The sequence below is a fragment of the Falco peregrinus genome, chromosome 2 (assembly GCF_023634155.1).
Source record: "Falco peregrinus isolate bFalPer1 chromosome 2, bFalPer1.pri, whole genome shotgun sequence".
Classification (NCBI taxonomy): Eukaryota; Metazoa; Chordata; class Aves; order Falconiformes; family Falconidae; genus Falco; species Falco peregrinus.
In genome coordinates this window covers 115,174,626-115,193,267 of record NC_073722.1, presented here as the reverse complement: position 1 = coordinate 115,193,267, position 18,642 = coordinate 115,174,626, and the positions used below count along the sequence as shown (strand labels likewise).

The 18,642-nt window shown below is 37.3% G+C and overlaps 2 protein-coding genes across 2 annotated transcripts in view; one reads left to right on the top strand and one right to left on the bottom strand.

Annotated features, from left to right (window-relative positions):
- Nucleotides 1-18,642, bottom strand: part of TBCD (tubulin folding cofactor D) — a 129,500-nt gene that overhangs the window by 78,762 nt on the left and 32,096 nt on the right. The window lies entirely within an intron of this gene.
- On the top strand, nt 10,044-18,390 carry ZNF750 (zinc finger protein 750). Its single transcript, XM_005232002.4, has 3 exons — nt 10,044-10,133; nt 14,700-16,334; nt 16,760-18,390. Exons 2-3 carry the CDS (start codon nt 14,911-14,913, stop codon nt 17,478-17,480), a joined length of 2,145 nt encoding a protein of 714 aa, XP_005232059.1. The 5' UTR covers nt 10,044-10,133; nt 14,700-14,910; the 3' UTR covers nt 17,481-18,390.

Below are 18,642 nucleotides of genomic sequence, written 5' to 3'. Positions count from 1 at the left end.
ATAAATACAATAAGCTTTAGAAAACAATGCCAAACTTCCAGAAGAAGCTTATTTTAGTTTTTAAGAGCGGAGACAAATTATTTTTTAAATTACGCACATGCCTTTTTTATTTAAAAGTAGGAGGCTGGGAGATACAACAAGACTTGAAATGTTACTTAACTTTAACAGTTACCATTTCTTTCATAGATCTACATTTGAAGTCTGCCATTAAAAACAGAGGATAAATAGTGTCCACTCTCAAGCTAATTATTAAAACAATATCCACCTGTTTAGGTCTGTGAACGCTCAAGAAAATACAATCACCTTTACCTGTAGCCTAGAGGTATTAATAAGCACCTGTTACACCCCACCCTGCCTTACCTAACAACATAACTGCAGGTTGCAACACAGCTCTTTGCTCAAGCCTTGTGAAAATACAGAAACGACTTCTGGCTTCAAAGCATTACAAACAGCAGAATTTTTTTTCTCATACTGGAGACAGGTTGCACAGATATTTTGCTTTTTAAAGTCCGATGCTTAGCAACTTTCAGATGCAGGTGACAGACAGTAAACAACTAGGTAAGAAGACTTATGGAAGACATTGTATACTGTAAGGTCACACGTATGTAAATAAAAATGCCTCGTACCATTCCTTTTTAAAAGTGCCTTCAAAAACAATACTTTGCACAAACCTAGACTGTAACACATGCCATTGGGAGCCCTATGTCACTTTAATGTCAGATGTATTTATTTATTTATTGCCATGTTTACCATATAAAACATACAAATACAGCAATTAAACAAATGAACAAACAACAAAACCCCATTCCTTAGCCTCAGGTCTTGTCTCCACAAGAAAATTGCAAAATTTCACGTCAACCCTATTTCATTTAAAACAAATTTTCACTGGATCTCAAGTTCATTACAAATTGCCTAAATTAATTTTAAACTAAAATATGCCACTCTTAAAACAGATTAAACTAATCTCGCCTCTTCGATAAGCATTACACTTTTATATGGACTGTTTATGCAGGGAAGACTTCTCAATTCCTAAGTAATAATATTGCAAAACATTCTATTTTAGAATTACAAAATGTAAGAAAAAATACTACAAAAAAATGGATATCTGCTATTACTGAAGGAAATGTTATACACAATGTCACTGTAAGAGCAACTACAAACACTGCAATTAATGAATTGTGAAGCTTAAACACAGTTATAAGTACCAATACAAAGAATAGTAATTTTATTCTTCAGATTTTTCTTCAACGAAACTCATCACAGAAGTGTCCTTCCGTAGGTTCATCTTTTTTGCAAGCCTCAGGCATTAAAAAAAAAAAGTGTAAACTGCCATATCTGCAGCATGTCAGCTTCCTGTGTTTCAAACAGCATACCCATCACTATCATTCATATGCTAAAAAAAGAACTCCGGGCTTCTCAGTGTAAAGAATGTCAGATTTCAGACCACATTCTCTGACATGGCGCACTAACCTCTTTTAGAAAAAGAGGCAGGTCCTAATCGTAACTTCATTAGGGCTGTTATATTTAATATATCAACACAGATGCAAACATAGATAATTTCAGGTTAGGCCTATTATCAGAAGTAAGTATTTGTTTAAAGTTCTGCCAAACATTTATGATTTGTTCTCATTTTCTATACAAGCTGTCTACTTTAGAATTTACTCCTAAAGGACTATTTCCTCCAGAGGATAAATTCTCCAGCGAGGATAAGAAAATGCATGTGGCCGCTGTGTCTGTCAAAAAATTCTCAATGTTTCTGTGAAATGCTCTGACATTGCATCCTGTGGGGCAAGTGCCTAAAACCTGCCAGCCGGCAGCCTCTCCTCTCGCCGCCCTGCAGCCGGGTCTGACCTCGGTAGGAGTTTGCCAGGGAAGGGACAGTACCACAGGTCATGCACGCTCAGGAGGTACGGGAGAATGGGACAGGTGAAGTCTCTTAGGTTGCCATAACTTTCTCACAATTCTTAACACTGACCCACGTATGTAAGGCTATATATATGCTTATCCACAAACCAAATAAGCATTTTCTAACCCATGACTATGAAGGGCTGTGTCTGTCTGGTTGCAATCTCAGCTCAGTCTCTCACTACGTAATGAATTAAGAAAGTCTTTAATTATATGATCACGTGGTAGCTTTTTCCATGGACCTATCTCAGTCAGACACAGGAAAGACCTGCTCTGGCGATGAATCACAGCTGGGCAGCGAAGGAGATTGCTGTCTGCCTCGCTGCTGAGGGAGGAGAGTATGTAATGCAAAGGGTGGCTTTCAGGCAGAGAGAAGGGATTGTGGGTTAAGCTGGATGCTGCCCTAAAGAACTACATTCTAACTGCAGCTCCGCGAGAGACTTACTGTTTGATACCAGTCGCATTACTTAAATCCAGTATTTACAAGAAATACACACCGGCTCTCATTTCCCAGGTACCTGCTTCAATAAACTAACGGCAGGTTTGCAGAAGTGCAACAATACCGAAATCAGTGTGAGCTTTGGAGCGTAGCAGGGGGCCAACGAGGAAGCAGACAGACTAGCCAAAATCCAGATCTATCTCAGTATCATTATGTAATTCAGCCGTAAAAACTCAAAATCTTTAAGCACCCCTACCTGGCTACACCGAAAGACCTGCCGCTGACCTCACACAGCATTGATCTACCTTCTCCGAAACACACAGCGCTGAGTATTTTGGGGATTCATCTACCCACTCACGCCCAAGGCCATACTAGAGACCTTCATACAGGTTTACGGCTAACAGAGCTCTTCCTTTAACTTCAACAGGAGCAAACTGCAGTTTAAGGACATGAAGGAACAGGCTTATGAGGGAATCCTACTAAGCAAACGAATCACTCTGAAGGAGTATAAAAATTCTGTAAACTTGTAACACTGCAAGTCAGAAAAGAAAAATCACCGAAGAAACCCCAACCTTTAGGCTAAAGTTGTGCAATACTGATATAAACCCTACAGTGAAAAAGCTAGAAGCAATTCATTGTCATTTATTCCCTGCTTAGCATTTATACCGTTTCCCAGTTGCACTGGAGGAGGGACATTTCCTGCTACAGCTTCAGCTATGGCATTTATTCTTGCTCATACCTGTTGGCTAGTGAAAAAAAAATCTGCACTATTTTTAATGCTTCCTTGCTAATTTGAAAACTATTGCGGTGACATATGCATTATAACTTTTTAAAACACTATTTTCAAGACCGACCATCATTTTTAAAGTTCACCTGGGGGTTAGAGAAAAGGAATTCCTCTGTAACCAGCCTTTCAGGTTTGGGTGTTCTCTATTTTCTAAGAGTCCACCAAAGACAGGTAGATCTTTTTTTCATTTCTTCCTGTATCTATGATGAAAAGTACCTGGAATCTCGCCAAAAGCCTCACAATTAACTACCGCTACCGAATAGACTAACGCATTTCAGAAGCCTGGCTTCCTGATGCGTCCTCCTCCAAAACCCCTGGCAGCTGCAAATCAGTATAAACAACTTATTCTAGAATATGAAAACACAGTAAGCAATCCTTAAAAACAGAGTATATATAAACAACTTCAAGATGTTAAATAATAGATTTCTACAAGACTATTTAAATATAAAGTTAAATATCTTTCTACAACATACTTGAAAGCATTATCGTTTTTACTTTTTGTTAGGTTTTCTTTTTCTTTTAATAAACAGCACAGTGAAATTGGACGAGCAAAAATGCTCCTTTTTTCACTGTGCGTAGAACTTTTCAGACTTTGTGTTAAGGCTATCAAGCTATATATAAATATCAGTAAGCACCATTCTCTGTACTCTCAGATAAAATACACAGGAATCCAACCTCTTATCAGTATTGGCAAATACGCAAGTATTCTCTGTACCAGGAACACAGACAATCCCGTACTACCACACAGCACAGATCGACTCTAACAAAATTAATAAGATATTTGCAACAGAAGCCAAGGGAATTTTAAAATTGCAGACACAGAAGTCATGCATACACAGACATTCCTACAAAGCTGCAGCATCTGCTATTGAGATTGGCTACATCTACTTGAAACCTGACAGCAGGAAAGACTTAATTTCATACAAACTTTTCACAAAAAATATACTTGACAATAGGACATTTTTAAAACAGAGAAAAAATGTCAACTGAAAGAACCAGTGTCTTGTATTTAAACAATATGCTTACCATTCAGAAATAATACACAAAATACTTCCCTAAGTCAGGGTCTTTTTGAATACTGGTAGCATTGTGTTTGACCTCTTTGAAAAAGTAAAAAACATATGATTTTGTCATTGAATCCCAAGGCATCATAACCTGCAAGGTCCCCTCTCAAATCTATCTCAGCCCCCTCACTAACAGCACTTAACTAGGGATTTCAATGCTCCATACTTTCTTCTTGCACTTTTTTGTTTCTCCTTTTATTCTGAAAGCAATTTATAAACAGAACCAATAAAGCCTGATTCTTCACGAGTTTTGGTGGGTTTTTTTCCACTCCATTTCAACCCTTCCATTTATTCTGAGATTAAAAAAAATAAAATTCAAGATTTGGATCACTTGCATTGACCCACCAGTATCAGACTTCCAAATGAGCTGTTATCTGTGTATCTCATCGGCATTATCGTCTTCTGTTTAAACGTTGTTTTCATTGTTGCCACAGTTAAAAAAGGAGAGAGGGATTGTTGGATTGTTTCAGTCTATTCACTGTGAATGGTTAGGGTATATAAGACAGTAGGCAGATCGAAAATGACATCTTTCTGGCTGGAATCCTCCCAAAATAAGCACCAATTCATTGCAAACATAACCACACAGTTCTTCCAGTCTTTTCTCTGGCTTTCTTTTCTTAGTCGGCAGAGATGCAAATGTTTCCAACCTTACTTTAAACATATCTGGGTTTATAGTAAAAATAGGATCACATAATGCGCAAACACACACACACACAAAAAGAGAGAAAAGCAAGTTATCTTTGACTGTGAAACACTACTACTTGTACCACTAATTTCATTTAAGAGACTTTCTCTGGCTTTAAGTAGAGAAAGTTTAGGGTCCTACCCATCTAGCAGACAGCTGCAACTATTCAGTGGCCAGCGAGCTGCTGAGAGACTTCAACAGCTGAACACTTTCAATCTCACCACCGACATATTAAGAACACCTAGGAAGTTTCATGTTCCTATATATGACACACTTTATTAGCTAGAAAGTTTATACTATGCTGTCATCAAGAGAAATTTTAATAATGTCCTTTCACAAGCAAACCAGAAATTCAAGTAAACTAGGATTCTCTTGTTTGTGCAGTATTTATCCCCACCCAAATAAATAAAAAACCCTATATATAATCCTGAAGCCTACCAAACCACAAACAGAGCGCAAAACAAAAGATGTGAAATCATACTGAAACCACACCAAAATATAAGTTTTTGGCCCTAACATATGCTGTACAGTAAGAAATGTTTCGTTTCGTTTAGGAGTGCTGTAATTTCAGATGTAGAAATTCACACAAATACATCATCAGATCATAAGATTTGATTCTTATTTACTTCTGGCCATTTTGTGGAGGGAAAGATGTTTTATCAACATGCAAATTTAGTTGTATGATCCATTCTAAAAACAACTGAAATTTTACAGCTAAATGGTAACATGAAACTTCAAATTCAAAAACATAACAGACAAACTACAATTCAAGACCCGCAGCATTAGTATTTTTTCAATGGAATAAAATAAAACATCAGCTATCACTTGCTAGTTTATACTCTACATTTTTAAAATGTATTATATAGTAGAAAATATATAGTAATGATATAAAATCTTTATAAAATTTGGCACGTTTCAAAGAATTACTCAAAGCTAAAAATATTTTGCGCCTAGGAGTATTCATTAGATGCCTCACTGCTCGCTTTGTGAGAGCGGCACCGCAGCCGCACAACGCCAGTTACGCCTCAAAGAAAAATGTGCGGGACTGACTTCACGTGTACTAGAACTGCACATGGTACAAGTCAGGTCCTACTACCAGATCATATGAGAAAAACTTCATCCAAGTGAGAGAACTGTCTCAATCTCTGGCATAAGTCTTGCATTCAAAGCAGAAAAGAAAAACATTCTGCATGAAAATCACTTTTAAAATAATAGATTTTAAAAAGGAAATATAATCAGAGCATCAAGTAGAAACAGAAGAAAGGTACATTTTACAACTCTGTTAGAATGACTAGCAGTGAAAATAATTATTATTAAAAATCTCTTCTTATAAACAGTTCATGGTCTTGCCTACAGTCTCAGTTTCTGATGTTACCTACTTCCCCCAAGACGTTTCACTGGCCAAGGGTTAGGATGGGAACCAGAAGGAAGATCATCCTCATTCCAGGCCAAACACTAACAGTGCAGGCCACAATAAATATCTAAAAATATGATCTGCAGTTGCTATTAACTACTAAGCTTTTATTCTTTTCCCATACAAATAATTTGCTCTAGTAATCATGAACAAGTGGCTGACAAACATCAGCAAGGTAATCTGCCCAGACATATCTCCAAAGTCAGGGACTGGAATCGTTATGAAAAACAAAGGCACATTTCAAAGGTGTTATTCCAAAAGCATTAAGACTAATAACTATTCATATGGGATAGAAGAAAATAATTATGAGAATACTGTACAAGAATCATGTAAGGTTTTGGGGCACAGCATGAGTTACAGCAATTATATTGAAATACATTTGCCCCCTTCTGGGAATGGTATAGAATAACCTAGTCCAAACATGCTAATACAGATAGCAAAACCTGTCAATAACTTCAATTCAAATGATCAAAGAAAGACAAAAGGACTTGCTTGAACATTTAGCTCAAAGCCACACATCTAGATACATAACTAAGATGGCAAAGATAAAAGTGATTATTGTCTGTCACGCAGCTCTTGAGATGTTCCCTTTCTATGGCAAGCGAAGCTTCACCAGCTCCACGTCTATCAGTGATCAGCTACATGAGATTATTCACATTTACCTACAACCATTCTTTTTCTTGGAATAAGTAACTAGTTCACACATTAAGGCATCTCTAAAGATACGGAAACATTACTGATGACTGACAACCAGTGGACGCCCCCTAAAAGCTGGCATCAGAGTCCTGACTGATAGGAGGTGAAGTCAAAACAGAACTACCCAGCCACCAAGGCCATTCTTTGTGTTGGAGCAGACAGTTAGGAGCTGTCTGATTAATGGAGGTGTTGGTAACTGACCAGAGCAACACTTGGCACCCTTTCATACACCTGGGGAATGGAATTTTGAACTGCAAGAGGAAAATAAAAATTAGGTAAGAAGTGTATCAAGAATAGGTTATGTTCATCCCATCTGTATATACGGTTTCTGCTAGTGACAGTTTGTTTTCTGTTCAGTGCTAAAGCTGAGCCAAAAACTTCATATAAAAACACAAAGAAGGAAGTTTGTAACATTTATAGAACAGCAGTTTTATGCTATGGTAAGTAAACCTATGAAATTCAACTCCAGCTAAACAACACTTATCTGATACTGAATGTTAAATAGAACTTGGAACAAAGCGGCATATTCTACACCAAAGAAGATATAAAACTAATGCTTCAGCTCTCCAGAGATACGAAAACCATCCCGTTTTAAAGAAAGCAACCTGGGATAAAAGTATCAATAAATCCAAATTTTACTACGTCAGTTCTGGTGCTCTTAATTAATTCTGACTTGTGCTCAGGTAAACGGAAAAGGGTGCTACCAACAGGTGACTGGGTTCAGTGTATCTAACACTCAGAATGCAAGTATCATGAGTTAACAAAAATGAGTGATGAAACACCACTGCAATAAAGACTTATTACTTCCAGAAGTATACACAAACAGAAGCTCTCATGTTCCTTTTCTGGGGTCCGCCAATCAATCTTCTCTCCCAGATTTGAATTTTTAATACCATCCAAGCACCAAGAAAGGAGCATTTACATTAGCTGTTCTTTTTTTTCCAGTTCTACTTTGTTCACAGCTGATTTCAGGTGACCTGACTAGTATTAGCAAATTCCAGGAAGTAGGTAAGATTTAAAACATTACTTCCCTCGGGTCGAGGCACCAACTGGACATCATGTGTCCCCTTCCACATACCAGACCAGGGAGAAGGGGGTAGGAAATAAAATTAAAGTTCAAATATTGACTGCCTCTTACTCCAGCTCAGTCACCTATATTAAAGGAACTTCCTCTAGATGATAGAAATTGGAATTTTCTTTCAAAACAAAAAAACTGATCTGACTATTCAAGGAAACTTACCTTCACACCACCACATGCAAAAAAAGAAACCTGATGGTACCTTCCTTCAGACAACATAAAATGACCCACATTTGCAGAAGAAAAATGAGGACAGTTACGTAGATTGATATGGCACGCAAACTTACTGACCTAAAAGAAAGGCTATTCGCTACCGAGTGAGAACTGCTGAGAAACATCTTCTGTTGAAAAAGCAAAGGACTTTACTCCTTAGATCTTTTCAGAGATGCTTCTGAATGCAGACATTACAAGATCTTTTTCTGAAGGCATTATTTTCTGATATACTACTTTTCTTCAAAACAACTAAATGGAAGAATGATGAACTACAAACACTCTTGTTACTCCATCTAAAGCCAAAGGATTTACAAACAACTGGACAGTAATATGACATCTTTTTACACTGCTAAACTGCATTGTAGGAACATAGTAATAAAAAAATAATTAAAAAAACCCCAAGAGCCACCTTTCTACCTTAAATTTAGTGATTGCTTATATTCAGGAAAACAATTTCCAGAAAACTACATTGGCATAGCAAGGGGAAGGATGGTGATCTGTGCACCTAGATAGGAAAGCAGATGTCCGTAAGTCATTCCATCAAGATAAAGGCCACACCTTTAGAATTATTTTTAAGACATTGCTTTAGAGACTGATTTTGAAACCACTTTTACCCACTGCCTGAACAGGTTTTGTAGTGACAATTTCCTTAACAACTTTCATTCAAAAGACCATACTTTTGCCAAGTATAAAATTCATCATACTTCTGTATTTAAAAGTTTCAATAAACTGCAACTGCCTTATCTATAGAACAGTGGGTGAAACAAGAGGGTTATCATGTTCACCCAGGCAAGTTGAACAGTTTTGAACAAAAATTTTAATGTCTCAATAACATTAGAATTAGCAGCCAACCCCCCCCCCCCTTTATTTTAACATTCAGTAACAGGAATGTTTTTTAGAGTGCGCTAGAACTATCAAAAGCTTTTCCTTTCAACAACCAGTATGCAAGAGTAATTATTTCACTAAACAACTCAGCAATGTCACTAGATGACTGGCAAATACACTAATAAATCTGTCGTTTATAAACCCTAACTAAAAACAAGTACTAGTACTAATCTGTGGATGATCAGTTGACTTTCTCCTTTTGCCATTCAATTTCACAGCTCCTGAACAAACACACAGACGCGCTAATCAATTTCTTCCTGAGGTGACTCTCTTCCACTTACAGGATCTGTACATTTGACTGCTGATTATAGGCAAGCTTTGGCAGGTTCCTGTGGCAAGCAAGCTTGCAGTTAGTTCAGTCCCGCCTTCAGAAAGGAGACTCATGAAGGACAAAAAGATTTAAATAAAAATGGAGAAGGGGAGGAAAACAAGAGCAGGAATATTAAAGCTACAAAGGTGTTCAATAAAAAATGTCAGTCTCTAATAAAAGAGTAAAAATTATTATGCTTAAGCTTAGCTACCCCCTGTGTACAGTCAATTCTGCTGCTTACGAGTCACTTCTACAGCCGTTAAAGCCATTGAAAGCTCGGTGTGTTCCCTGAGCCAGCTCTGACCCCACAGTGCAGCCTGCTACTCAGAGGAACAGACCTACAGTTTAGAGTAAAACTTGGTTGTTGGAGGGCACAAAAGTGACAAGAGCTCGCTTCGATAGCTTAGATGCTGAGGTAATGCTGAATGAAAGCAGTGGACGCAAACAAATGAATCGTAGCTTCGGGCTGGAGTAATATCAGGTGCATCTCTACACCCCGAGGGCTCAACTCCTACACTTCTTAAGTCCCTCCCCTGAAACAGCCTCCTGCAGTTTCACTTAGAGATCCAGCAGAGAACAGGTACTTCTCTCTCAGCAGTGACAGCTACAGCTTCCCAACAGGGATCCCCTTGAAGGTTTCAGACACCTATGTATCCGGTAAGTACATTTCTTTCAAGCATTTTTTTTCCAAATAAAGTGAGTTCGTATTAACTAAAAAGCAGATCAGAAGGGTTCGCTTTTCAGCTGTCTCCCAAGCCTAGGTGACTCCTAGCAGGTGCGCTTACTGCACCAGTTTCAGCTTTCAGCACAAAGTTTCAACAGGAGAGGGAAATATTTTAGTTTGAGAGAGAAAAACTAACTCTTGCAAGTTTTTATAATAACTAGCTCTTGTTGGTGAAAAGTGTTTTAAGCACCTTTTTTCACACAGGAAGTTAATGTATTATATTGAAATATGACAAAAAGCTGTATTGCTTAAAATTGCTATGTTTCGTCTGCCAACTATTCTTCATACAATAGTGTCGGGTTAATCTGAAAAGCTTGTATGAAAACAAGATACTCCAGTTTTGATTTATTATTTTTTCCAGCTTCTGGGAATTTAGCACAGAAAATAGGATTGTTTTGAGCTATCCTCTCTCTAGTCAATTAAAGTTATGAAGACATCGAATTGTTAACTTCATATTTACAAAATTTATTTTTTTTCTTATCCATGCTGCCTAACCAATTATTTAATCTCTGTTTCTGCACTACTTCTCAAACGCGCACTCACACACAAGCACGCGCTCCTCTTCGGTCCATACCTTCAACACACACTTCCCTTCCCATCCTTGCCAACCCACTCCTCTCACCCATATTTCCTCCTCATTAACAAACAGTTGCGTTAAAATTTATCTTTCAGTTTAAAGGAACTGGAAGTTTAGAAGGGAGTGGTGGTTAATCACTGGAAAATCTCAGCTAGAATAAAACTCACAAATCTTGTTCTTGCAACACTCTAGGTAGGTGACAATGGCATGTCCTTGAGTTATGCAATAATGCCACATCACAATATTTTAATTATAGCATGTCCTTCAAAATGTTCCACCCCGGTGAGTACTCCTGGTCAGAGAGATCAACATCACCAAAAGGATACTGCAATAATAATGGAGTGTGCATGACAAACTGTTACGTAGTTTGCTAAAGCAGTGTCCTAAAAAGAAATATAATTACCATCCCTGCTTGTAATAAAAGACATTTTGAAATTTCCTCTTTGATCAACTGGGCATCTTAAACAATTTAGACTACTTAAAAACCTAAAAAACAACACGCACATGTATATATGTACATATATATGTATGTGTGTATGCATGTGTATGAATACATATGTGCATGTGTGTATACACTTATACCCACGTACATTTTTGTTTATATATTTATACACACACGTACACAATGTTAAACAATATTCTTGTTTTCTGAACTTGCTAATATATTAAAGGCAAGGAGGTAGCAACAAGAAACTTTCAAAAATAAAAGGCAGAAAACCTGCAGCTATCAGTCTCAGGCTGGAAAGGGCTACAGGTTAGAAAGCTGTGAGGAGGTACAGTATTGACAAAAAACAGACAAATAAGACAACCCCAGCTTAACCAATATTATCTGAATAATCTGTTTCCAATAAAAATATAAATAAATAATACCACTACATTTCAAAGCTAGAAAGAGAAAATTTTAATAATATTAACTATCTGCACTGGTAAAAATCAGGTATACAGAAAATAAATTCTCAATCTAAAAAAAAAAAAAAAGTTACATGAAAACTATCATCCTGCTACTGAAGAACATTTTCTATTTTAAAAAGATACCATAAGTTATGCCATTCAAGTTTAAGGAAAAAGCAACTATTTATTTTGATTTTTCTTTCTAATACTAGATTTTAATTTTGGTAGCACAAAACATATATTGTACAACTGTAACATTATTTATATAGAGACAGTTTTAATTGTTTGCACCTATTTTAAACTATTAATGTCTTTTCCAGCTATATCTGTGGGATCAAGTACTTTTAAATTTTTTTAATTATGAAATATGTACCTCTGCCAGATACGCCTATGTTTTACTTAGAGACTGGAGGAGAAATTATCCTTCTTGTCTGCGTTTAGAAATATTTTATTACTGGCATTTTTAAACCATGAGAAGAAAAGGGATTAAATAGTAAAAGAGAGAAACAGAGCATTAATCTGGCTGACACAAGTCTATGTTAACAAAAGGGTAAACAACCTTTAAAATAAGCTACTTGTTCTACACCTCCCAAGTCAGAGCACCAGGTTCTGGGAGCACTACTGTCTGCAGGTTGAGCATGCCATCAAAACAAATCAAGAAAAAAAAAAAAAAAAAAAAAAAAAAAGCTGTTGTAATCCTTTCCTGCTGTGCACATGGCAAAGAAGCTCCAATGCTCCAAATTTCTAACATTAAAACTGCAACAATGCATTCTATCTTATTAAGAAACGATAGTTAATACTCTGTTGAACAGGAATAACTTGATTCAAAGTTAAATACCAAGTACAAAGTCGGGGTGGGGGGGAACAGGACACACAGGAATTTTCATTATTAAGCAAAGGAAAGCTAGCAGAACAAGAAAATCTAATTAACATCTCTTTATTATAAGAGCTGCACCTGAATGCAAATTCAGACTGTTATCATAAATGGTTTAACTAAGAATGCAATGGAGTTTTGACAACAATATTTTTTTTTTTCAAAAATAATTAGTACAAGTGCTTCCAAGAAGATATAAAGAGCAACAGGTACAAACTGACTGGACCAAGTCCCCTACAGACTGTCCACATTAGTTATACATCATTAGTCAAAAATAAATGCAACAAGCTCACTTAAGGAAAAAAAAAAAAAAAGAAAGACCGGTTTCTTCTCTGGACCTCCCCTCCTACACCTCAATTTTTATTTATTTTATTTTTAATGTAAAAGCATTATTCTTAATCTTTCAAAGCAATTCTGGCTATTATTATTTATTTTTGTAAAATATGATATGATTTTTTTTTCAATTATTTAACTACTATTTTAACCAGGCTTCAACGGCATGACTTTAACATGCTGCTATATAATTCTTTTTTTTTTTTTCCATTGTTACAGTATCAGTATCCAACTCAAACAACCAAAACAGCTTTGCTAAAACCTGAAAAATAAAAAGCTACTTCTCTACACATTCCTTTTTCTTTAGGCTATTGCAACATTTAATCATTTGTAAATACTAAGAAAAAACAATCAAGCTTTTTTTTACTTACAGAGCAATTTTGCATTTTTCAGAGTGCCTTCACAATTACTATTTTAACAAAACTAATATTCCTATGACAACAGAAACAACATTTAATACAATTTTCTAGAATTACTATACCTGATGAAACAAGCAGCAGTTCTGTAGCCTTGCCTTCAGTTTTCATAATGTGTTGCATGTCATTTTCTATTAAATAATCTCCGATTTAAGAAATGCAAAACATCCCTACTTTAACTGAAATCTCACAGCATGTAATTACCAGCAATTCTTTTCATAAAGTTGGTATTTTAATACTACTAATTCAAACGTCTATGTAAAAAGCTTTTTTAAAAAAAAAAAAAACAAGCATCAAGTTATCTAGTCACTCTTACAATTAGTATTCCTGTAGTTTCGGGTAACACAATAGATACAGTACGTGGTTTTGCAACAGTCATCATTTTGATAATGATGCTTATAGTTCATGATGAAATCATCAGTTTTTAGATCTCTGCCATAACACATCCTATAAAATCATGAGAACTTGACTCTGAGAGTTTCTCACGCCTTCAGAATCAGTGAACATAATGGAACAAGCTGATACAAGCCCTCCTGACTTATCTACTGAGCAAATCATTAGGCTGTATAAAGTATCCACAACCTTCGTTTTTCTGAAGAAAGGCAGATGGATCATTCCCGTATAAATCAATTACTGCCAGACACTTTTTAACCTGAATTAATACACTTGTGTGTCTGCGTTAACTGTACGCCATATGTAAGGTGCTACACAGCCCAAGAATGTGAAATGTGCTTATCAAGCAGAAGATTCTATTAGTCAGATATTGCAGTACTCATTTCTCTTAATTGAATTAGGAAGAGGAAGAAAATTGGTGTGGTTTTATCCTTCGAGAGATTGGCCACTTTTGAGGTACCCATTGAGATTAGGCTGTTAGGAAATGCCATGCCAGTTGAAAGAGGGGGTTGGTCAGTCCTGAAAGAGCCAAGTCAGCTACCCAAGTGCACCCAGTCCACTCCACCCTCGTTTCACCAAAGCAGGAAATTCCCTCCTCTCTCCCCAACCGGCCCGACAGGCTTGCCCCATATCCAGCTGCTGCCAGGACCTGCCTCTTCTCATCCTACCCACCTCCACTCCTCTCTCAACAGCTCCACCTAGATTTCTACTTTCATCTTCTGAATGAACATTCCAAAAGTTCTCAAAGAAAACTCTTTCAAGCTGGTAGCGAGGCAGGTGACTAGCACTGCTGAAAATTAGGCCACTTCTGTGACCATGCTTAGGTGCAGAGGGATGTCACAGTTTAATGTGCATCAACCTCAAGTCTGGCACCCAGCATTTTTGGTTTGTTAAAAAAAATAAAATATGCACAACACACCATATGTAATATGAGGGGGAATACAGTTAAAAGAGTGTATACTTTGTATTTAGTTCCAATATTCCACTACAGCTAATTTTAAACTTTGTGTTACAGTTCCTGCACTGCCAGTTGCAAAAGTGTTGTTTTCCGGCACCCCCTCTTCCCTGAGACACCGCCGGAGTTGGCTTCCTCTCTTCACCTGGGAAGAAGGATTCTAGAAACCTGAAAAACTGGAAACATCAAGAGGCTAAAACTGAGGAAAGCTAACCACAATAAAGTTTTTATAAAGAACCATTACATTTAATTGTTTAAAGCAGAAAAAAAAATGAGTCTGCTCAAAGAACGTAAACCAAAGAAGCCTCATTATATCCCAAGACCACCAGGAAAGCCATTTAAGTACAAGTGCTTTCAGTGCCCCTTCACTTGCAATGAGAAATCCCATCTTTTCAACCACATGAAGTATGGCCTCTGCAAGAACTCAATTACCTTAGTATCGGAGCAGGATCGCGTTATCAAGTGTCCAAAGACCAGTTCTTTGGAGCCCAAACAGATCAATCAGCTTGAATCTACAGTCAAGCCAACTTCTTCCAAATCTGTCACAAACGGACTGTCAAATCTCGATTCAAAGCCTCAATATCCTTTTGCAAAAGAAGATGCCAAGGAAAATGTTGAATTACAAAACCAGGCAACAAGCACAGCAATTCAAGGACAAAAACCTGTGATGCAGAAGGAATTAAACCCTGCCAGCACTACAGCAGAAAGCGCCATCAGCATGCAGCCTCTTTTGGACAGCATCGTGAGGCCCTCGGCTTTCGTTCCTGTAGGAGAACACAGAGATAGTAAAGGCCCAGAAACTAGTGAAGTATCTGACATTGTATCACTCTCTAACAAAAGTTCACCTTTTCACACCAAGTCTGCGTTCCATGCACCAAGTCACCCATGGAAAGCAGGTTCTCCTTTCCTCCCAGAGTTTCCACATAAAATTGCTCCTACAAAAGGCTTTGGTTCCATTTCACCTTACATGCAACCAATGATTCCTGAGTACTCGCCCCATTTTTATGAGCATAGGCTGGCTATCTACACACCTTACTTGCTTCCAGGTAATTCAGAGTGTGAAAGCTCTGCTCTGTCTGTCTATGGCACACAAGATCAAAGACACTTTCTTCCCCACCCTGGCCCGCTTCCAAAACCCATAAATCCATCAGCGTATGAACACTATCGATTGTTCCAACAATATCATTCCACTCCTCCGATACCATATGGATTTTGTAGGCCAACAGATCCTTTTTACAGATTTTCACATGTAGCTGGTATTAACAGAGATCAAAATTCTCATCTAATGGAAGAAACTACCTTGCTGTATCCAGCTTCTTTAAGCCCATCCCAACAATACCCTCTAAGTTCACATAAAAAACAAGCAGATTATGAAAAAGAAATGACATTATTGCATGCCAAAAGTCATTCCAAAGATGACCAAAATGAAAGAGAGAATGCTAAAATGAGCCCTCTCGCAGGAAGCGCGGCAACAGGCTCCCCTGGCAGACCCAGCCCAACCAACTTCACCCAGACAAGCCATGCATGCGAAGGCTTATTTGACCTCTCTAACAAGTCATCTTCCACGTCGCTTGGCAAGTATGATCAACCAGAAGAAAACTTCACAGCTTTTAAACCTGTGAGAAAAAGCACTGATCAACCAACTCCGCTTCAAAGTGTGCAGACACAGCAAGACAGAGGAGATTCACCTACCAGGTAAAATAATAAAATCACTTTGCAAATTCTTGTCAGATTTACTAGGGACACACAAAGATAGATGGGCACATTTCATGCGATGCCTCATAAATATATTTACATTTACAGCATCGAGATCATTTGTTCTATATTAACTGCGCAAAGCATAGTACAACTCACAGTTGCTACAGTGAGTAGACCAGTCGTTTTCCTTAAGTGTATCAGGTATTTCCAATACCATTACGATGCATGTGTCTGCGTATTTCAGGAAATACCTGTGTTACAGCAATGTGTATGGTAAAAGGGACTTGGGAGGGTTAAAGGAGAAACAACAGAATTACCAGACTTCTAGCCAGACTTTTTCCTCCCTGCCCACTTCACTTCCTCAGCCCCAATGTAAAAGAGCAACTGATGGTGAATTCTCTTTTTCTCCTCATTTATTTCAGCATTAACGTCACTGATGAAGATTCACACACACAGAACGAAAGCCATAACAATGAAGGTTCACTGTCCAACACAGAAGACGACACAGGGATAGTTCCCCTTAATCTTTCAAAAAAGGCTGATACAAACACAGGACCTACACATGAGCATGCATACAAAACGACACCCAAAACAGAAAGTCAGAACTTCCTGGAATTGCAAGACATGCCTCTGAACCTCTCGGTAAAAGATTCCTGTAACACAGTAAGCCTAAAACCATCATTCCACAGTCCATCTCATGATAATGGTGCTGCTACTTCTCCAAACACCGAAAACGAAACCTCCGGAGCAGATGCATGTAACCCCAAGAACCCTGTTAACGGTGCCTGTGACAAATCTTCTTTCACAGCTCACCATAATGAAGCTCAAGACTTAAGAATAATTGACAGCTGTGATGAACAGAAACAAACAGCAGCTGTAGCCCTCTGTCAGCTAGCTGCGTACAGCCCAAGCAAAGCTAGAATGGACAACGAAGGGCAGAGTCCTCAGGACGATAATGCTTCGTGTACAGAACCTACTCTTAATTCTTCTGATATTCAGGATACTCAGTGCAATCAAAAAGTAAAAGGACAAAAAAGGACAAATCAGAAAGAATCAGCAAAATCACAGCAAGGAACTAAAAGAGTAAGGCCAAATGACTGTAGCAGAGTCTTCACTTTAAGGAAGAGAACAAGAATATCTTAATACTTTACTTTCCAATGAGTGTCTGGTCATAGAAGCTAGTTACCAGCAACACCATAAAATTTCTACAAACCGCCTCTTATTGGGTTTGGTCCCTGACAAGATATATTCAATTCCTCCCATGTAAATAATGTTCATAATTTTATATTAATATTTTTAAGTAACTGAACTTTCCCTTGTATAAGCTCAGATTTTGATGAGTGACTTTTTGCATTCGTTACTAAAGCCAAAGTACATTAGATGAATCTTTAACGGTTTTTGCAATTGTATTAATGTAAAATAACTTTTACAACTTCTTTTCTTAAAAGATGCTTAAGCTCTAGAAACAATACTGTTCAATAACATACTGTCATAGTCTTTCAGGCTTAATTTCATTTAATAGTGGGTTTTTTTCTTTTTTCTTTGAAAAACTTTTTATTTCACTGTGCAGTAGTTTAAATAAGCTTAAGATTAAACCTGGCTATTTAGAATTTACTGTAAAAACTGTTTTGTGTATGAATTCACCTTGCTATTATAACATAACACAAAACAACAGGTCAATATTTGTTACTCAGAGGCAGATGCCAGTTTAAACAAACAGATCCAAGCCTTGTATAAGCAAGCTGTTCTTACGTTGACTAAAAACAAGATTCAAGTTAAAGCAAAGAAAGCCTGCACCAATTTAACAAATGCAGTTTATGTCCACCTTTAACTGAACCACTATGAAAACAACACCAAAAATTTGAAGATCTAAACAACGTAGGTGCCTACTCCTGAGGTTAGACAGACACTGGGCAACCTTCAAACTCCAAGCCTAGAAGATTATTTATATAATTTATTTCACCTGAGGCCAACTCTCCTGGTGAAGGTCTTATTTCAGTATACATGTATCACTAATTATTAGTTTCAGTGTGCTTCTATCTACATACATCCTAAAACTATTTTCTGCTTCTATAACTATGTATATAAACTTGCAATTTTTCAAATAAATCTGTGACCTGTACTTAAAGTATATGGGAAGTCATTAATGAACACAAATACATTCACTACACTATCTGTGACATATTTTGTAAGAAAAATTTGCACAGAAATTGCTAGCCAAAGTCTCAATTTACAAGTAGAATTTGGCACGGAATACCAATTAACACTAAAAAAGGAGTTTCCTTCAGTGAAGGAAGTTCATTAT